Source organism: Scleropages formosus, chromosome 16 (assembly GCF_900964775.1).
Source record: "Scleropages formosus chromosome 16, fSclFor1.1, whole genome shotgun sequence".
Classification (NCBI taxonomy): domain Eukaryota; kingdom Metazoa; phylum Chordata; class Actinopteri; order Osteoglossiformes; family Osteoglossidae; genus Scleropages; species Scleropages formosus.
In genome coordinates, this window is record NC_041821.1 from 21,564,452 (window position 1) to 21,582,494 (window position 18,043).

The 18,043-nt window shown below is 44.0% G+C and overlaps 1 protein-coding gene across 3 annotated transcripts in view; it reads left to right on the plus strand.

Annotated features, from left to right (window-relative positions):
- The window catches only part of LOC108933786 (ras and Rab interactor 2-like), a 47,923-nt gene that overhangs the window by 14,527 nt on the left and 15,353 nt on the right, over positions 1-18,043 (plus strand). For all 3 annotated transcript variants that reach the window (XM_018751110.2, XM_018751109.2, XM_018751111.1), the window contains exons 2-5: positions 6,266-6,367; positions 13,993-14,093; positions 16,381-16,579; positions 17,447-17,558. In XM_018751110.2, the coding sequence (XP_018606626.1) occupies positions 6,308-6,367; positions 13,993-14,093; positions 16,381-16,579; positions 17,447-17,558 (472 nt within the window). In that variant the 5' untranslated portion in view covers positions 6,266-6,307. The remainder of the gene's footprint in view (positions 1-6,265; positions 6,368-13,992; positions 14,094-16,380; positions 16,580-17,446; positions 17,559-18,043) is intronic.

Consider the following 18,043-nt stretch of genomic DNA (forward strand, 5'->3'; position numbering starts at 1 on the left):
GGGAAAGTTCACCGCTGAGCGGTTTGGCTCTTTTGTCTCTGGCTCAGCTTGCCGATTTTAATCTGCCACCCATGTCTGCATGTGTCTGCTTGTGTGCTCGCGGTAGGAGGATTGGTCAGTGAACTTTCGGCTCCCATGTTTCCACTTGACCCCGTCCCCTTTTGTGCCTCGAAATAGCAGCAACAGTTACGTACAGTGAATTGTGAAAGATGAGCCTGAAAGGCGGTACATTGTACCACATCATTTTTACTCCATTACACCTGATTCGGTTCAAATGTTTTTACCTCTCTGTTTCATACCCGCCCTTATTCGGTTGAACTCCTAACCCCATGACCCAGTTCGGAGTTGGCCTCCGTGAACTCGCGCTGCAGTCAGAGAGCCTTGAGACCTGACCCAGAGCAGGAAATGAGGCATCTTCCCTCTGAAGCCTTGTGGTTAAAGAAATGGTGTTCACTGAGGGCTCTCAGAAATGAGGACCCCCTTGGGAAATGCTGTCAGAGCTTGTATTACTGTATGGTTATTGCAGTTTTGTTTAGCCTGTTTTCAGAAGGTTCCCTTGATCTGGCTAAATGGTTTACTGCCCCCTTTTTTTTTTTCTTTTTTCCCCCCCCCCCCCCTCCTTTTTTGTGGCATAGGCTATACTGCACTGGTGCCATCGCCTCCTGGTTTGACACTAGAACTAGCCCTTTATAACTCCATCAGTTGTGCAGTGAGGTGTCACTTTTTTGACTATACCAGTGCGTATTTGTTTCTCAGCAGGCTGTCATTTTGTCGCTCATTTACCACTACATGCTGTATGTTTTTCTATTGTTTAGTAATTATTTGACTGATTCTTTTGTCTAAAACGAGTTGCAGTGTCCTGCTATTTATAATTATAAACCCATTTATATAGCTGTGTAGTTTTTACTGGAGCAATTTTGGGTAAGTGCTTTGCCCAAGCGTACTACGGCGGGAGGTAGGGTTAGAACCCTCTATTGTAAAGCAACAGCTCTAACCTCTAAGTTTCACACTGCCTTGTTCTTTTCCATGAAACAGCAACTTACTGCTTTGTTACCATGTGACTACCTACTTGTTGAACGGACCTCGAGGCACCAGTTCTTTCAACACAACCATAGTATGTTTTTTCCAAAAAAAAAAAGTGTAGTTTCCTGTTAGTCACGTGTGTTTGCAACACTTGTAATCGGCTCAGTAAGGCTGATTTAACGGAATCGTAAATAATGGCCTGCAGTGTGCTGTTATGTAAAGGGAAAGGGAAGAATGCCCTTTTTACTAAACAATAATTTTAGCAACCAAAAGGTTTTGCTGCCCTGTAGCTCATGTTCACCGTGTTCAGAAAGGGGTAAGTGCTGAGTAGGGAAGTTGAAGGCCTGCTTTGATCTGAATTCAGCCTTCTGTGGAAAACTACAGCAATATTTAAAGGAAAGAAAGAGCAGGGATTGTGTTGCTGAGATTAAGTGCTCATGTGTTTCTTTCAAGCAAGGCAAGGTCCAGCTGCATACACATCCGCATGCGTGCGCACACACAATTTGGCCATTTGAAGTAGGAAGAAGAAGCTGTATTCAGATTACATGTCATTGTGGTGTTTTTCTGTGGAAATTCCACGTCTGCCTGCTGTCAGACCGCTCAAACATTTCCCGCCCCCCCGTCTCCACGACAGACTGAGCGGATGCCACACAAGGCAGGACATCTGGCCAGCTGTTGCAGCTGCTTCAACCAGGGTTTTATGAGCAAACTCATTGGACACCCTGCGCTTGGCCTTGGGGCGGAGGGAGGATGTCAACCAGTTAAAAGGTTTTGAGCGACTAGGCTCAAATATACAAAGTTGATAAACGTTGAGAAATTATAGTTCCTGGTTTTATTTTTGGCTTTTTAAAATTTTTTAGCTGAACCATTCACAAAGTGACCACCACACAGTATTTTAAAGCTCTTTCTTCCACATCTGTAGTGCCAGCACATTTCCACTGTGACTTGTGTGGAATTGGATTGTGCTTTCACACATGGGTTTGAATCCAGCTCAGTCTGTGTGGAGTTTGTGGGTTTCCTCAAGGTGCTCCAGTTTCCTCTCAGGTCCAAAGACCTGTGACTGAGGTGATCTGCTAACTCTAAATTGCTCTGTGTCTGTTAGTTATGTGGCTCTGCTGTACAAATGTGTCAAAGACAGTATAGTGTAGTTTATCTAGAGCTGTGATCTTGGACAAAGTTGTAAGTAAAATATTAGTTGATAATCTTTGTACCTCGCTTTAGGTTTAAAAAAAAAAAAAAAAGCTCTACAAAACAATTATAAATGCATATAACAGGTTTAGGTAAGTTTATTACTTTTGTTTTTATTATTAATATTTTGTCCCAACCTATTTTTCATTATGTAAAGCTTTTTCATTTTTTTTTTTTTATTAACTTGAACAAAGGTAGACTAGACTAACATTTTTAAGTATATGCATTTATCGGGATATCTCATAGCAACCATTAAATACACTGCTATGCACTTATGTTTAACAGTAGCTTTCCAGCCTCATTTATTTTGTGTTTAAGATATATGTTAGGGTCTGGGCCACATTCAGACCATGTCAGACCTGGTTTGTGTTTTGAATTGCACCTCCTCCAGCCTTTTGGGTCAGATGGCAAGTGTTACGTTCATAAAAGCAGGCCAATGTTGGAACCAGATGGGGAAGCAGGTGGTGCAGCAGCTAGACCTGCCCCCTTACACTTGAAGGATCCAGGTTCAAGTCCCCACTCCTGCTGTAGTGCCGTTTATGAAAATACTTACCCTCAACTGATAGTCAAAATCACCCAGCTTTATAAATGGTTAGTTCATTTTGTCAGTCAAATTAATAAAATAACTCAGATTTTTGTGTGTGAATGTGGAAAATTAATTGTTCGCTGGGCTCTAGCTGTGTTCAGTTGTCATCTTTCTGGTGTTCCTCTTGAGGAGCTGTGGACCTGTCTGGAGACGATCTCCATATCTCTAGCGGACCCCCCCCCCCGTGGGTGGAGTGGCAAGGCACCTGCAGTGCCGGAGGAGGGCAGGGACAGAAAGCCTCAGTGTCCGTGTAGCCGGGGGTTGTCGTCAATGCGCCCAGATGCGCCTTTTGTGCTCTAGCAGCTGAGCTCGCACTGCCGTCCCACAGAGGAGCCTTCAGGGAGCCCCACCCCCACCATAGCTGTCCTGAAAAATAGGTGACCACTTTGTGGTGCTCAGGGGGTTGGAGGAGGCGCTTCTCTGCGGTGCCTCGCCCCCACTGTCATTTGGAATTTTTCTCAAGGTATCCGTCACACAATGGCTTCCATTGAGGCTAGGTCCCGCTTGGCTGTGTACAGCAGCCTATGTTCACAGTTGTCATTTATTGTTGAACCAAACAAACGCCGTCTGTTTTCTGCGGAGTCGCTCTTACCCTCAGTGGAGGCCGTCTAATTGCTTTCCCAGAGTTTGTTTTGCATGAACTGCCTTTGGGTGGGTGTGGGTATGGGTGGGGGTGGGGGAGGGGGGTGTGGAAGTCTGTGCCACTGTGCAAATCAGCACAACCCAGGGTGCTCATCAACACACATGCTGCTTCAGCACATGTAGTTCTGTACTCACTGGGTCAAAGAAGAAGGCGAATGCTGCATTTTAAGAAATTTCTTGAGAGAAACTGCCAAACCCTGTTCCCCCCCCCCCCCCCCCCCCCCCCGCCTTCAGTCATTCCAGTTATTTCCGCCCAGACATGCACTATACATTGAAATATAATCCTTCACTGTGTCTTCTCTTGCTTAAAGCAGATAGGAAATCCTACATGTGCTGACAGTATGTTGTCAGGCGACTGCGACTTCCTGCTTGCAGCATAAAATAAATAAGGGCCAGACCCAGGGGAACAAGCACCGGCCTCTCGATGATGTCAACGCCTTGGCCTCTCATATGTCCTCAGTCACATATCACGCGTGTTCCTGAGCACCTACCCAGGACGCCCAAGTTCTGTGAATGAGAAGACAGTTTGAGCACCGTGGAGTGTAGGCAGTGCAGCAGAGTGTGTAAGCCCACATTTTTGGTCTTCCAGAGTATAGCTCGGATGCACAGGGCATGAGGCAGGGTATGCCCTGGATGGCATGCCAGTCCATTGCAGGGCAATCGCATACACTTGTTCACTCACACACACTATTGGCAATTTAGAGTGACCAGTTGATGTGAAAAGCACATCTTTGAACTGTAGGAGGAAACCAAAGCAAACATGGGGCAAACAAGCGCAGTGCATACAGAGATCCAGATCGAAAACCACAACTACCTGTTGCACCATCATGCCACCCAACACCTTGAAAAATATACTTGCACACTGAGAAGCTTGTTGGTAGCTTTTTAAGTTTAAGCTTTTTAATATTTCTTGGAACAAATGCTAACAGAACTCATGATGCAATAATGGATTAAGTTTTTCCATGTGTCTACTCTGTAAAGCTCTTTTGAGTAGTGTGAACTGGAACGTGTTTGTGTCCAGAACCACTGGTGTTTACTGATCCAGTCAGTCTCCTGTAACTGTGTACCGTGGTGATCTTCCGTTGCCCTCTGTTGTGCCGTTTCTGAACATCTGGATTGTTGACAGGCTGCCAGCTTCCCCAGCTGAACAGAGTCAATAGTAGAAACAGAAACTTCAACGTCTGTCTTATCTTTTGGGTTTGATGGTCATAATCAGACCTGTGGGTTGGTATCTGTGCCTCAACCAAGGGGGCACAAAGAGGTCAGCTTCTCGTGCTTCTAGGAGGTGGAGCTACACATGTGAATGGCTATACAGGTGGTCTCTGATTTACAATGGTTTGACTTGTGATTTTTTTTTTCAACTCTACGATGGTGAGCTGGCGATAGACATTAAGTAGAAACTGTACTTCGAATTTTGATTTTTTTTTTTTTTTTTTTGTCCCGGACAAACGATATATGGTGCGATACTCTCTTGTGGCAGCGATCCACATCTCCCAGTCTGCAACTATACAGATACCTCCTGTATCTACGTTGTGTTTTGTGCATCCATAATGTCACAAACGCCCATCTGTGTCTCCTGCTACTCGTGGCAAGAAGGAGAAGAAGAGGGCAATTACTCTTGAGGAGAAACTCAAGATAATTGCCCAGCATAAAGGTGGCAAGCCCATAATGGCATCGCACATATGCTAGGCTGTGGTGTTTAGTATTTTAGGTGCATTAAATGCATTTTCGACTTATGATGGGTTTTGCGGAATGTAACCCCATCGTAAATCGGGGCCCACCTGTACTCAAAACTAAAGGCCTTCAAAATGCTATATTCTTGGTAAGTAAAAACATATATCAGGGTGTAAAGTTAGAACTTAGCATAAACTGATTACTCTTATGTATTTATCAAAGAAATGTGTCTTACTGGGGGGCGCGGTGGCGCAGTGGCGCAGTGGGTTGGACAGGGTCCTGCTCTTCAGTGGGTCTGCGGTTCGAGTCCCGCTTGGGGTGCCTTGCGACGGACTGGCGTCCCGTCCTGGGTGTGTCCCCTCCCCCTCTGGCCTTACGCCCTGTGTTACCGGGTAGGCTCCGGTTCCCCGTGACCCCGTATGGGACGAGCGGTTCTGAAAATGTGTGTGTGTGTGTGTCTTACTGCTATGATCCATACCTGAACTTCCCTCTTCAAATGTGGTGGACTTAAATGTCCAAGTTTCTTCTAAAGTTAACATCCTGTGCATCATAATTAATGTGTCCCATCCTTTCGAAAGCTCTTCACATGTTAAATACACACCTGACCCGAAGCCTCGGGACCTGCTCATCTTTGGGACCAGGGACTCTACAGCCTCCCTGGTTTGTCAGCTTTCTTTTCTTTTTCCACTGAACTTGGGTTTCGGAGCATCTCCCTACACCACTTTGAACACCTGCCAGAGTGGGATGGCTCCATAATTGTTTCCACATGGGCTGAGACACAGGCCAGGGCTGGGGGGGGGGGGGGCAGCTCTTTCATCCCCACTCAAATCAACACAGGAGGACGTCTGCAGATAATATTGTCTGTCAGGTTTTGCAGCAGGAAGGACGAGATGGGGTTTGGAGGTTGTGTAGGAGCAGAGGGAGGCTATGTCTTGAGAGAGAAGGGGGGGTTAGGGGCCTGCACACATGGCCCTTGTTGCCGGAAAAAGTGGCAGGAGATTAGATTGGATTGGCCAGGGAGAGCATGGGTGATCAAGTAAGAGAGAGAGCGAGGGTGTGCTCATTGTGACTCTCGCACAGCTCACTGCGGCTGGACTGGAATTTCCTGCTATTGGGCCACAACTTAATCTGCTGTCCGCCTGTGACTTGCAGGACCCTGGCTGCCCCCTGGCCCCACCACGGCAGCAGCGGAGCATGGCCGCCGGCACCCTGGACCCCCCCCGCCCGCTGGACCGGAGCGGGAGCTTCTTCAAGGTAAGGTGGGGCAGCACGGTGGCACAGCGAGTAGCGCTGTGTCTCACAGCACCCGGGTGGTGCAAGAGGACGTGGGTTCGATCCCTGCTCAGTCTGTGTGGAGTTTGAATGTTCTCCCCTGTGTCTGTGTGGGCTTCCCCTGGGTGCTCTGGTTTCCTCCCACAGTCCAAAGATATGCTGTTCAGTTTCACCCATAGTGTGAGTGACAAAGAGAGAGTGTGTTCCACTGATGTATGGATGAGTGACCCAGTGTAAGTAATGTATCTAGCAGTGTAAGTCACCTTGGTAAATAAGGTGTGTGGGCTGATAACACTGCATAGAGTTCATCGGAAGTTGCTTTGGAGAAAAGTGTCTGCTAAATAAATAAATAGACACGTGCACCTTACATATACATGTTTCTGTGCAGTCTCTGTGTGAGTCTACATGGGACAAATGCACAAGACTGTACATCCATTTTTTATTTTTTATTTTTTGCCTTTAAAAATCTTTGGACAGAGGTAGGCAGGGTTAGTGTCATCAAGTTCAGTTCCACTCCCTGTGACCCCTGCTGTGGTTTTTCTGGTGATGGAGGGTGCTGAAGTGGTTTCTACACTTTTTTGGATTTTGAACGCAGGGCAGAATATGCACACCATGCACACCCCGCACACCCTGAGCCAGACTCAAACAAACATGCAGTGACGCGAAGTGACGTGCAGATTTGCTCCAAGCACACACACACACACACACACACACACACACACACACCTATTGTGTTGAAAGCAGGAGGTGTGTCTTTGCACAGTGGCGTTTGACCACTGTACCAGTTATTGTCTGCCCGTCTTATTGTTTGTTTGGCATAAACTCAATGGAACCACATTATTTAGCCCATTATTTCCGTAGCGAGTGAAGAGCCAGGAGAAAGCTTCCTTCTTTCTTCTCTGCTGAGATGGGAAAAACAAAGTGCTTTTGTTCTTTTGCCATGCTTCTCAGACAAAAAAATTTTAAGACTGCTAAACAGACTGTTAAAATGGCATAAGGACTCTATAAATGGTTTGATAATTAATTTCACCCTAATTACTCCTGCTTCCTGCTCTTCCAGAATAAATTAGTAAAGTGCTGTACAGTGCTTCAGACTCATAAAAACAGTACAGTGATATAGCGACTGCACTTCACTCTAGTGGTGCAGATGAAAAACAAAATTATTTTGGTGTATAAACTGGTAAAACATTGTTAAATAGCTCAGTGTACAAACCTCACATTGTTAGTTACCATGAAGAAAAGCATCATCTGAATCAAGGTTCGTGATGATTGTCACATTCTTTGTTTTTACATGGAAATCGTATATTTAATTTGTGTGTACCTGACGTATTGTACGTGTACAGGGCTGCTTGACAGTATGTGAAACCCTTCTGTCCCTTGCTTTTACCACGAAATGGTTTTTTTTAATGAGAATCGGTGTTTCTCATGTGATATAACAGGTGTGTAATGATCAATTCCATATGTTGCTCTAGGTGTAGAAATAAGTGAAACCCAAGTTGTTTCGGTTAAACCAAGTAGGTAAGTAGAATCAGGTGTGTAAATGATTTATTTTCTACGATTATTTTGAGATTTACCATTTAGATTTTATAAGTTTAATATTTTATACAAGAAAAAAGGACCATCCCTGTAGGGTTCACATACTTTCAAACAGCACTGTACATTCACATTTACAGTATTAATGTATTGGACACTTTTGTCCAAAGTGAGTAACAGTGTTGAGCAATTTTAAAATTATTTTACCCATTTGTACAACAGGGTAACATTTTGATGTATCATCTCAGGGTAAGTACTTTTCTAAAGGGTACAACAGCAAGAGGTGGAATTTTTATCAGGGTCTTTGAAGTGCAAGTTTGCTATGAAACATAATTGGTTGTGTTGCATGATATAAAATGTTTTTAAGGAGGTTCTTGAAGCCCTCGTGATCCCAGTGACAGTTGCCAAAAGGCCTGAGGTTTGTTTGCTCAGGGAGGGGTATGGCCCAGGCATTTGCTGCAGCACTTCTGGGTTATTAGAGAAACGTACGAATGTCCACATCTGAAGCCATGTGGTGAGATGTGGCCGGTCCCCAGGAGTCTGGCCTGTATCTGGAGGCTCCAGGAAAAGCCACCAGAGATCATCTGTGCGATTGGATGCAGCATGAATGCTACCCTGAAGAAATGTTGTAAGCCAAAGGCGTTCCCTTTAAATGCCTTTGTCGCTCTTCTCTCCTGCAGTTGAGATTAGTTCGGATCCTTTTATTTATAGTTTGGATGAGAGGAAAAAGATATTGATAGGTTTTAATGTTAATAAGTGCGACTGCCTTTGTGTTCCAAACAAAGCTGCCCTTTGAACAAGGGCACTCTGGGGAAATTGAGTGTGATTCTTTGGTACCGGGCACTGTCAGTCTCTGAGTTGCTCACTTACTAAACACACATGTAAATCTCATCTTCAAAATCTTTTTTTTTTTTTTTTTTTTTTTTTTTTTTCCTCCCCTCACCCTCCAGCACGGTATGAAACTTCAAGATTTAGAATAGTGAGAAGTTTCAGGATTTTGATGAAAGAACCATCCCTGTTTCCCAATTCCTGGCTTTAGTATAGTCAGCCTCTGGTCAGAGACAGGTCGCTATCAGTTTTGCTATAGCCATCACCCTGTTGGTATTGCTGTGCTGGAGTCAGGGTTGGTGTTAATATTTGTCGTGTGTGTGTGTGTGTGTGTGTGTGTGCGCGCTTAGTCTGAACGCCCCTGGCCAGCCTCAATGAAAGCAACCTCTGTGCACTCACACATACTTTCCTATTGACCACAGTACTTGTGTTGCATCCATGCAGGAAATGGCTTACCTTCTCTCCTTGTTAAAGTGTAGCGTTTAGTGGCGCTCTCTTTTGGAACTGGCCTTCACAAAAAGGGAAAACTGCAGATGGAAGGTTTTTATGTTGTTTTTTTTTTTGTCTGGTCAGTTCATGTGCCACGGGACAAGCATCAGACTTTCCCAATAAAACATTACGGATTGGGCAGCGTTTGCCCAGATTGTTGTCTCCCTGAAACTTTCTGCTTCCTTTCTTTGAAATCCTTTTTTGCGTACCTGTGTGCACACATGCTCCCTTAAAACCTGATCTGCTCCGTACCACGCCTGCTTTCCCACACACGATTTTGCTTTTTGCATTACTGTTTGTTGTCCACTTGGCACACAGCACAGTATCAGCTTAGCATGACCTTGTTTTCTTTCTGCAAAAAAAATCTTTGAGGCCTATAACCTGTTGTTTTCCGACCATTAAAAAAAAATATATAGCAGTTGCAAGGCCAGTCCACTGTTTTTAGCCCAAGGATTCTTAATCAGAATCAGAACAAGCTTTATTGCCAGGTATGTTCACACATACAAGGAATTTGTCTTGGTGACAGAAGCCTCCACAGCACAGACAGAATGACAATGACAAGACCCAATATACAAAAATAGTCACTAGACATTGTATGTATGTACATACAATGATATGAATATAGGCATCTTATTTTGTTGTTGAAAAAGTGTTTATCACCACATTGTTGAAAGGAGTAAGTCACTTCAGTGTACCCCACAGCCACTGGATATTTTGAAATGTTTTGGACAATTTTAAGCATGCATGTATAAGAATATATAATTGTGCTGATGCGTGGAAAAACTGAGGTGGCATTTTAAAGGTAAGGATCCGCGTTCCTCCAGAGCGTGGTCCAGCTGCAGTGCTCCACAATGAATGTAATCGTCATTCTTCAGGAGAATAACTGGTCTGTTCAGCTTAGTGGACTGGTGATGAAGCAATGAAAGTGAACTTGTCAAGATTGCTTTTTATGCTCGTTTCTCCAAGCTGACATTACTGAACTTGGAGGGAGAAGCTCCTTTATAGAGTTAAAATTTTAGTGGGCCAAGGGGTGATGTAGTAGTTACGCTGCTATTTTCCACTCAAAGGACCCAGGTTGAAATCCCACGTTCTCTTGTTGAACCCTTGATCAAGGAAATTAGCCTGAACTGATGTTAGAGTAAATGAGTAAAAATGACCCAGCTGTATACGTTTCACATTTACATTTATTTATTTAGTGTATGCTGTTTACAATGATGTACTTATTTATACAGCTGGGTAATTTTACTGAATCCATTCAAAGTACCTTCCTCAACTGAACTGCCAGCGTTTCTTGTCCTCATCCACAGAATTCATCTCCATGTCCCATCACTCCTTGTACCCCTTTAATTTGCATATGTACAGTTACTCTCCTCCAGTTATACAGTATATGGGGTAATCTGTATAGTGTGTGTGTTTAAATGGTGTTATACAAACTGACTGTACTTTGAGAATCACATCTCCTGTATGTCTCATCTATTGGTGAAATGCACTTTTGTTTTCTTTGTTGTACATAGTTTTGGAGAAAAGCATCTGCTAAATGTATCAATGTTATGTAATTGTAAGAGCACAATAATTGTTGTACCTAGGAATCACATGCTTTAGCTGAGTTAGTCACTTGAAGCAGATATGTTAAATTCAGCCTTTGATAAACATTTTGAATATGAATGGCTGCATGAGACTCCCACCCCCCTTTTTGTTGTACACACATTTGTGTCTGGCTGTTTTTCCTGGCAGCCGGTGCTGGGTTTGCGAAGGCTGTGGAATTCTGGTTTGCTGACTAAGATTGAGACAAACTTGGACAAAGGAGAGAAGGAGTGCTGGAGCCCATGAAAAGGCCTGATGCAGGCAAAGTGGGTCATTCTCTGAGCTGAGCACTGCTGTTTTTGGCTGGAGGGGGGAAAACTTTCTTTTTATACATTACATTCCTACGTTTCCTAGCCCTTTAACATATCTTCTGATAGCATTGCTCTTGTTTACCAGCAAGAGCTTGTCGACCTCAAGAGGACTTCTACATCTTAAATGTGGCCTTTGTTAGAGACATCACACGAGCCCAACATTTACATTCACACATATAGCAGCTGCTCTTGTCCTAAGGGATTTCCACGTTAGTCTACAGATGCAGAATATTTGCATAAAATGAGATGCAACAAACATGCAAATTTCCTCAATTAGTACAATCGGTTGTTGGCAACTCGGCTCCACACGCTAGTACCTTGGAGACCAGATTAACAAAAGGCTAACTAGCAGGAGTGTCACATGGCACCATGCCAATGTCACAACACTGCTAACAGAGTGAAATAACATCCCAGCAGTGCAACTGAGATAGATATATAAATAAATTATACGGACACATACAGTACATACATCACTCACATACTTCCCTGACATCATCAAGAAACTGTGTGTGTGTGCTTTTTCATACTGTTTCAAGATGGTCACAGGGTGCTACCGGTCTCTTATTGCCCAGTTGGTGAGCTGTCAGTGCTACATTTTACCTTAACTGTTTGTATGCACTGTCTGTCTTTGCGCTGTGGTTCTCAACACCTGATGTGTTTTCCTGCCAATTACTGTCGATGTGGACAGTCTTTGCTCAACCCTCGCTGCAATGCAGACTAACGGAGGCTAACAGAATGCAGGCCAACGGGGAAGAAATACAAATATGTGAAGTACTGCCATCTGTAGGGGGTTCTGCATACCGCATCTCCATTGTTGCACTACTTATTACCGTCATTATTAGGCAACGTTCATGGTAAGTCCTGGACAATAGAGAACTGGTGCCTGGCTCAGCAGGAGGTGAATACATATACTCTGGTCTACATAGAGGTCATACTCGGTTCTGCTTTTTCTGTGCCGTTCACGTTTTTCTTCTATGCTTAAATTCACTGGTGGTGTTATGGACTATGTCAAGCCTGGCTGTTGTCCTCCAACCCTCAAAGATTGGGTGTATTACAAGTATCATAGTTTGAGAATGATCTCTTCCTGCGTGGTGCCTGGTTTCTCTGCTGTTATTTCTGTTTCAGTAATTTACGGTCTGTGGATGCAGCCATCCATACGTTGAGCAACAAGTCTTCCCTGCGCCTTGAAGCACATGATGACTACTTGGTCCACTGGTTCAGTCATCCTGTCGTCTCATGGCCGCTTTCCACAGTCAAATGCTGTTGCCTTTTACCCCACGGCGGACACAGCTCAGATCGTGCTACGTTTCACTCAGTGTCCACCTGTGGTCTGCATTCTCGGTCGGGGATTGACATTTAAATCTCTTTAATTTGTCTTCTGGTTTCATCCAGAAAGACTTTGTTACATTCTTCAGTGCTATGCTAAATGCATCAGGCCACTGAAATAAAGACAAGGTATAAATTGTATGACCCAAAGTGTGACTTATCAGTGACCGTTTTCAGGACAATCTTCAGGTAGGTGGTACGTGTCAAAGTAACATCCACATGAATGCCAGGACCCAAGGTTTCCCAGCAGAACATTAGCCAGAGCATCACACTGCCTTTTCCGGTTTCCTTCTTCCCATAGTGCATCCTGCTGCCATCTCTTCCCCAGGTAAATGATGCACACGTACCCGGCCGTCCACGTGATCTAAAAGAAAACGCAATTCATCAGACCAGGCCACCTTCTTCCATTGCTCCATGGTCCAGTTCTGACATTCACATGCCCTTTGTAGGTCAGCATGGGCACTCTGACCAGTCTGCGGCTACGCAGTAAGCTGCAATGCACTCTGTGCTTTGACACCTTTCTATCATGGCCAGCGTTAAGGTTTTCAGCATTTTCTGCTACAGTAGCTCTTCTGTGGGATCGGACAAGACGGGCTAGCCTTTGCTCCCCACACACATTAGTGAGCCTCGGGCGCCCATGACCCTGTCGCCGGTTCACCGGTTGTCCTTCCTTGGACCACTTTTGGTAGGTATTAACCGCTGGATACCGGGAACACCCCACAAGACCTGCCGTTTTGAAGATGCTCTGACCCAGTCGTCTGGCCATCGCAATTTAGCCCTTGTCAGAGTTGCTCAGATGCTTACGCTTGTACATTTTTCCTGCTTCCAACACAAAATTCAAGAACTGACTTCAGTTGCTGCCTAATATATCCCACCCTTTCACAGGTGCCATTGTTACGAGATCATCAGTGTTGTTCGCTTCATCTGTCTGGTTTTAATGTTGTGGCTGATCGTTGTATAATAATAGTGCTGCATCTGAGTGTGTGAGAAATTATTGGAGAAAAGTAACTTTTTGTATGAATTTAGTTGTTGGGTAAATATATGGAGAAGGAATGGGTCATTAAGGGTGAGGATTCATTTAATAATCTAGTGTCTGCCAAGGAGGGATGTGTACACTTATTCAGACACATTGCATAATTAGGAGTCATTAGTGACCGCATGCTGCTTTTTATACAAGGGGTGGTACTGGTGCAATGAGTGTGTATCCTCCCTTTGCTATAGGAAACAGGAACTGAAGGAAGTCTGTGCACCTCCAACTGCCAGCTCTGCTGCTATTCTTCCTCTTAAATGTCAAGCTTTCCTTTTCCTGTAAATGGGAAGTGGTTCCTGTGAATGGCTTCTTAGGGGCAGGAACTTACAGGATGGTGATATGAGGGTTTCCCTGCTTCTGTGGCTGCCTGGACAGGATGTGCGTACGAGCTCGTTGTTCTCCCTCCTCTGTGTGTTTTGTGTGTGCATTTGAGCCCAGGGCGTTGGCTGCCACAGAAGTCTGCTCTTGTTGCCTTTCTCTAATTGTCCCTTTGTCTCGTGCCTCAGCTCGTGGACACGTTTGCCTTGGAGATTGGAGAACTGAAGCAGGAGATGGTGCAGACGATCCAGCCCTCGGCCCAACACCCAGAAATGGAGGTCCTACCTGGGTAAGTCTATTCCCCTTCACTTATGCTGCGAACATGGTTCACGGTGCCTCTCTTCTGACTTCTTTCCGCAGTAACATGTGTTACCTTCAATTCTTTTGTGTTTGTCACACTTTGTTAGTATGGCACCACATCTGATTGCACATTCCTCCACTTGTAGCTTATGTTACTCTTGTGTTGAGTGTGAACTTGTCACTCTCTTTTTTTTCTTTCTTTCTTTAATTTCTCTTACTGGATTAATAAAGTATCTACCTATTTTGCTGTGTCGCTGTCTAACTTGTTCTTCTTAGGTGTGTGTGTTTTTTTTTTTTTTAAGGACTCTGGGGAAACAATTATAGCAGATATAAAAAATGATTTGAATTGAACAGGATGTTAAGCCAGATTTTGAAAGCACTTGAGAACCTTGTCCCCCCCCCCCCCCCACACATGCAGTTTCCCAGTTGTGGAGTGGTGTCCTGCTAAGGCTGCACCTTGTTTCACAGTCTATGCCTCCAGAAAAGGCTCCAGACCACTGTGACCATGCATTGGACACACAGGCATTATACTAAGCCTTTATGGTTGCCGATTTGAGTGCAAAGAGTCCAATAATGATGATTTTACTTTTGTGAATATAAATACTGTTGAGGCTAACAGCCCTACCTGAACATAGTTCAGTTCTCAGCAACATTTATGATCCTCACCAGTGAAGGAGAAGCATTTTTCCCTTTCACCATGTGACCTTGCTCGTGTGCCCTCAGGTACATCCTGTCAAAACACTTATTTTTCCGTTACATCCATATGTCTGATAAACAGGCCACTTACTGTTGAGTGTTTGCTTTCCGAAAATATATATGCTACATTGCTATGTGAGTAGTAAAAAGTATCAGTGTACATTCTTTACAAATTTTTAGTATATAAAAACCACCTCTTTGTAAGATTTTCACAGAATCTCAAGTTTTTGAAAAAGGTGATTGTGACTTGATGCTTAAATAGGGCTCAGTGTACATTCATAGCATTTGTTTAAAAGTCATTTGTGTACAAGTCTCCATGACTGATTTGAACATGCTGAATGTCTCAGCTCCAGCTCTGTTGTAGAATTTCAAGTCCTGCATGGATAGTTGTGTATATTAAACTTTTACAATGAGTAATTGATGATTTACACACCTGGTTCTACTTATCTGGTCAATTTAACCAATACAACTTTGGATGCAGGTGTAAAAAGAAGTGCACTACTTGTGTGTTTCTACTACACACATGATTTCCTCTAAAGCAGCATATAGAATTGGTAATTACACACCTGTTATGTCACATGAGAAACACTGATTCTCATTAAATAACCATTTCGTCTTAAAATTAAGGGCTTCATGTACTTTGAAGCAACACTGATAGTGATCGTGTGTGAGTCCACCAGCTCTTAGGACTCCCCTGTACGTCCAGATTGCTTGAGTTTATAGGAATGTCATAACTGAGCTGTCTGTCCAGTCTTTATGAGTCGATCTTCGGGGGTGCAGAGGCTGAACATAATCTAAATATTCAATTAAGCACATAAGAAGCAGCTTCTCTTCAGATTTTTGTTTTGGGTCGCCTGCTTTCTGTGCACCGACAGGGGGCAACATTGTCGTGTTTTCAGTGTACTACACCACGTGGTCACAGGTGGTGCCTTTGAAAATATGACCGTCATCATTCAGAATAAATATAGCCTCTTGCTCAGGATATGTTTTAGCATGTGATTGCAGTTATTGGGCAAGTTATTCCACTGAAGAAAAACTAGTGAAAGCTTTTATTTGTAAGAATTCTGACCTGCACTCTGGTCAACATGTATTGTTGGAGAAAAACATTTCTTTTGCTCAGAACTTTAAGAAACTGATGATTTTTCAAACTTTTTTTGCCCCAACGTGCAGACTTGCTCCATTTCACCCCCGAGTTGTCGCCAAAACCAGACATTCTCCATGCAGCTTGTGCATATCAGATGCAGTAAAAATGTGGTCGGATGCACCCAGAATGGGAAACCGATGGGTTTTTAAGCAAAGGACCTTACAGTTGGGCTTTCTAAATGGCCTTGGAAGCTTCTTTCTCATGGCAATGAGGTTAGACTGGGATCTGCACTATCCCTGTCCATTTCATCCTGCGAGTTAGAAATATGTTGACCCTTCTTATATGGCACCACAAAACACAAAATCCTTCATCCTACAGGCCAGGTTTTGCTTGGCAGCTTGCCATCTCTCCTTAAGCACTTTTAAAAAAAAAAAAAAAAATACCCGTTGAAATTGTCCTCTTATTAGCTCGTTTTCCTCCCGTTCTCCGGCTGCAGGCTCGAGGGAGAGGTGAGCGGGCTCTACTTGCAGTCACACACCTGCGGAGGAACGGCGGGCGCGCGGGACTCGGGCTACGACTCTTTGCGCAGACGCATGAGCGTGCTGGACAGGCTAATGCAGACGCATCCTGTGTGGCTCCTACTGTCGCTCAGTGATGAGGAGGCCTCCCGCATCCTGCTCCAGCGGCCACCAGGGGTGAGACACTAACTGCTGCTGTCACTACTCTAACACCATACCCCCTCATCTACATATACCTGTCCAATGATTATTAAGTGACATTTAGCTTTTTTAGCACTACATGTTGTCTCTATTCCAAGGAGAATAGGCAGCTGGTAGTAGAGCGATTAGAGCCGCTGCCTTTGGACACAAAGGTTCACCTCTAGTTGTAGTTCTCTTGAGTAAGGTACTTACTATTAATTGCTCCCATAAAATTACCCAGCTGTCTAAATGGGTAAATAATTGTAAGTAGCTTAAGATTGTAAGTCACTTTGGAGAGAAGCGTCAGCTTATTGAATAAATGTAATTTAAGAAAACATACAAACTCCACACAGAGTATATAGAGATATGAACACAGCCCAGGCACTGGGTGTTACTGGCACTATCCGCTGGGCCATAATAAATGGACTTAAAGAGGTTTACATATTGATACTCTCACATGTGCACAGTTTGAGTTACTTTCATTCAGAGCATCATGAGCAAACATGTTAATTTCTGTGGCTTGTCTTATTTGGCACTTTTGTTCACAGTACACTGAACTAGACTGCACTAAATTTGTTCAGACTGAACTCTGTACACAAAAGTCCTCTACTACTATTTACAGTTTTATTTTGTAGTTCATAAAAGTAACCAAACACACACCTGGTCAGCTCAGGGCAGCTTGGTGAAGGTGGTGTCTGTGCGATTGTTCATTTTGAGTTTTTTTTGCGTTCAGATGTAGTCTAAGAATCATGGGTAATACTGAAAGGAGGATGGGGTAGTTGTTCCTCCTGTAAGGTCAGTAATGGGTTTTTTCCTGGACTGCTTGTGGTTCACATTCAACAGAAGTGACACTCTGTGGTTTAGATGTTCCTGGTCAGGAAGTCATCTAAGCTTCAAAGGAAGGTGCTGTCTTTGCGCGTGGATGACGTCTCCGGACCCTCTGTTTGCGACTTCCCCGTAAAGGAGAGTCAGTACAGTAAGTGTATTCTTCTCAGCATCTGTCTGGCACAGTTCTTTCTTTCTGGCTCAGTTTCAGGCTAAATATGCCTGGAGCCCAGTGCTGTCATGATACACGGTACAGGTGGTTTTCCCCTCTTAAGGCACTTGTAGTTGCTGACGTGAGCAAGACTCGTCTTCCCCATCCTACTCTATGAGGGTCCCTACCACAGACCTCCACATCCACCACTTATCCACCTCCCTCCCACATTTGCTCTCATCCACAGAAAAACATCCTCTATTCCCAGAGGGGTGTAATTTCCCCTTGTGTCCAACGCAATGACTTTTATCCCACAACTCTCAGCGTAAATAGGAAATTTCTCTGAGTCCTTCCACACACCTATGAACAACATTTTAATTGAGTTAATATTTTTTCTTCTGGTGTCTGAAGTGATTTAGTTTTAGTTGTTTTGTGGTTTTAGGTAAAAGAAGCAATATTTAAAATACAATGCTGCTTGGAAGTAC